This window comes from Myotis lucifugus, unplaced genomic scaffold (assembly GCF_000147115.1).
Source record: "Myotis lucifugus unplaced genomic scaffold, Myoluc2.0 scaffold_0, whole genome shotgun sequence".
In the NCBI taxonomy this organism is placed as follows: Eukaryota; Metazoa; Chordata; class Mammalia; order Chiroptera; family Vespertilionidae; genus Myotis; species Myotis lucifugus.
Window position 1 is genome coordinate 6,399,041 of NW_005871048.1, and position 1,213 is coordinate 6,400,253.

Sequence of the window (1,213 nt, forward strand, 5' to 3'; positions counted from 1 at the left end):
TATATAAACACACATATATATATAAAAACCACATGTAATTCATAAAATATATAGTGGTTTATTTAGATGGTTTTAAATGATTTGACTGTGGAATCAGCATAACTGGAACAAACGTCCAAGATCTTAACAGGAGCAATCTTCCTGCTAGGCAATGGCTTTGGCTTCAGGTAGGAATGCCTCCCAGTATTTTATCAGCTGTGGATAATAATAAAGATAAAAGATAGTCTCATTACCTTTTTGTCATTTATATGCATATATCCTGTAGGGCATTTAAAAAACCCTATACAAATAGCTAGTAGTGATTAACATTTTACTAAAGTCTGGTTCTTAAAATCATTTTAATTCCATTATCTGAAGTTTATCAATATAATTCATGTATGAATTATTTAACTTATTAATTACTTCTGGCTAATTTGTTTTTTTATGTAAGCAATATAATTTTAAAAATATCCAAAACAAAATCTTTTTATTTTATGCAAAACTGTAAATAAAAACAGATTGTTAGTATAAAACAGATTACCTTAAATAATAAAACTACAATGAGCTTTTCCAATATAAAATGATAACATCTAAATCAGAGAATATTCATACGTTATGTTATTGCTAGCCAAAAAGAATGAGAAAAAAGGAGGGAGAAAAAGACTGAACAAGAATGGGAAAAGAGCCTGGGAAGAATTAGCTGCCAGTCTTTCCTGGATACTCCAGAGAATAGATTGAAGTAAAAACTAAAGTTACATTTAAAATAATTCCTTTAAAAACAAACTTATATAACCTATTTATTATCATATTTTAAAAAATCTTATTTTATTAATTAAGTATTTAAAATGAAAATACATATTTTGAAGATACAATGTTATCACCTAATTAAAAAAATTATATAGGCAAGCTTCTAATCCACATATTTAACTGGAGAAAGAAACCCCTCTACTCGAGACATTAAATAATTTGATCAATTACTCAAATTTATATAAAAACAGAAAAAAAAACCCATCTTTGCTATTATCTTGTCAAATTCTTTGACTTAATCTAACATGAATACCATTGCCTCTGTGGGTTAAGGAGACAAATACCACTACTTGTGGCATACAATCACCACCAACCACATAAAATAAAACAAAAATCAAAACAGTATTTTTAAAAATCTAAAGATATTATTTTTAGTTTAAGTTCTGTCCCTCATCAAGAGAAGAAATTACAATAAGAATTTACTCAA

General features: G+C 26.8%; 1 protein-coding gene across 8 annotated transcripts in view; it reads right to left on the reverse strand.

Annotated features, from left to right (window-relative positions):
- Nucleotides 1-38: 38 nt before the first annotated feature.
- The window catches only part of SNX2 (sorting nexin 2), a 60,373-nt gene continuing 59,198 nt past the window's right edge, over nucleotides 39-1,213 (reverse strand). For all 8 annotated transcript variants that reach the window (XM_023743955.1, XM_023743781.1, XM_023743925.1 and 5 more), the window contains one exon: nucleotides 39-195. In XM_023743955.1, coding sequence (XP_023599723.1) covers nucleotides 145-195 — 51 coding nt within the window. In that variant the 3' untranslated portion in view covers nucleotides 39-144. The remainder of the gene's footprint in view (nucleotides 196-1,213) is intronic.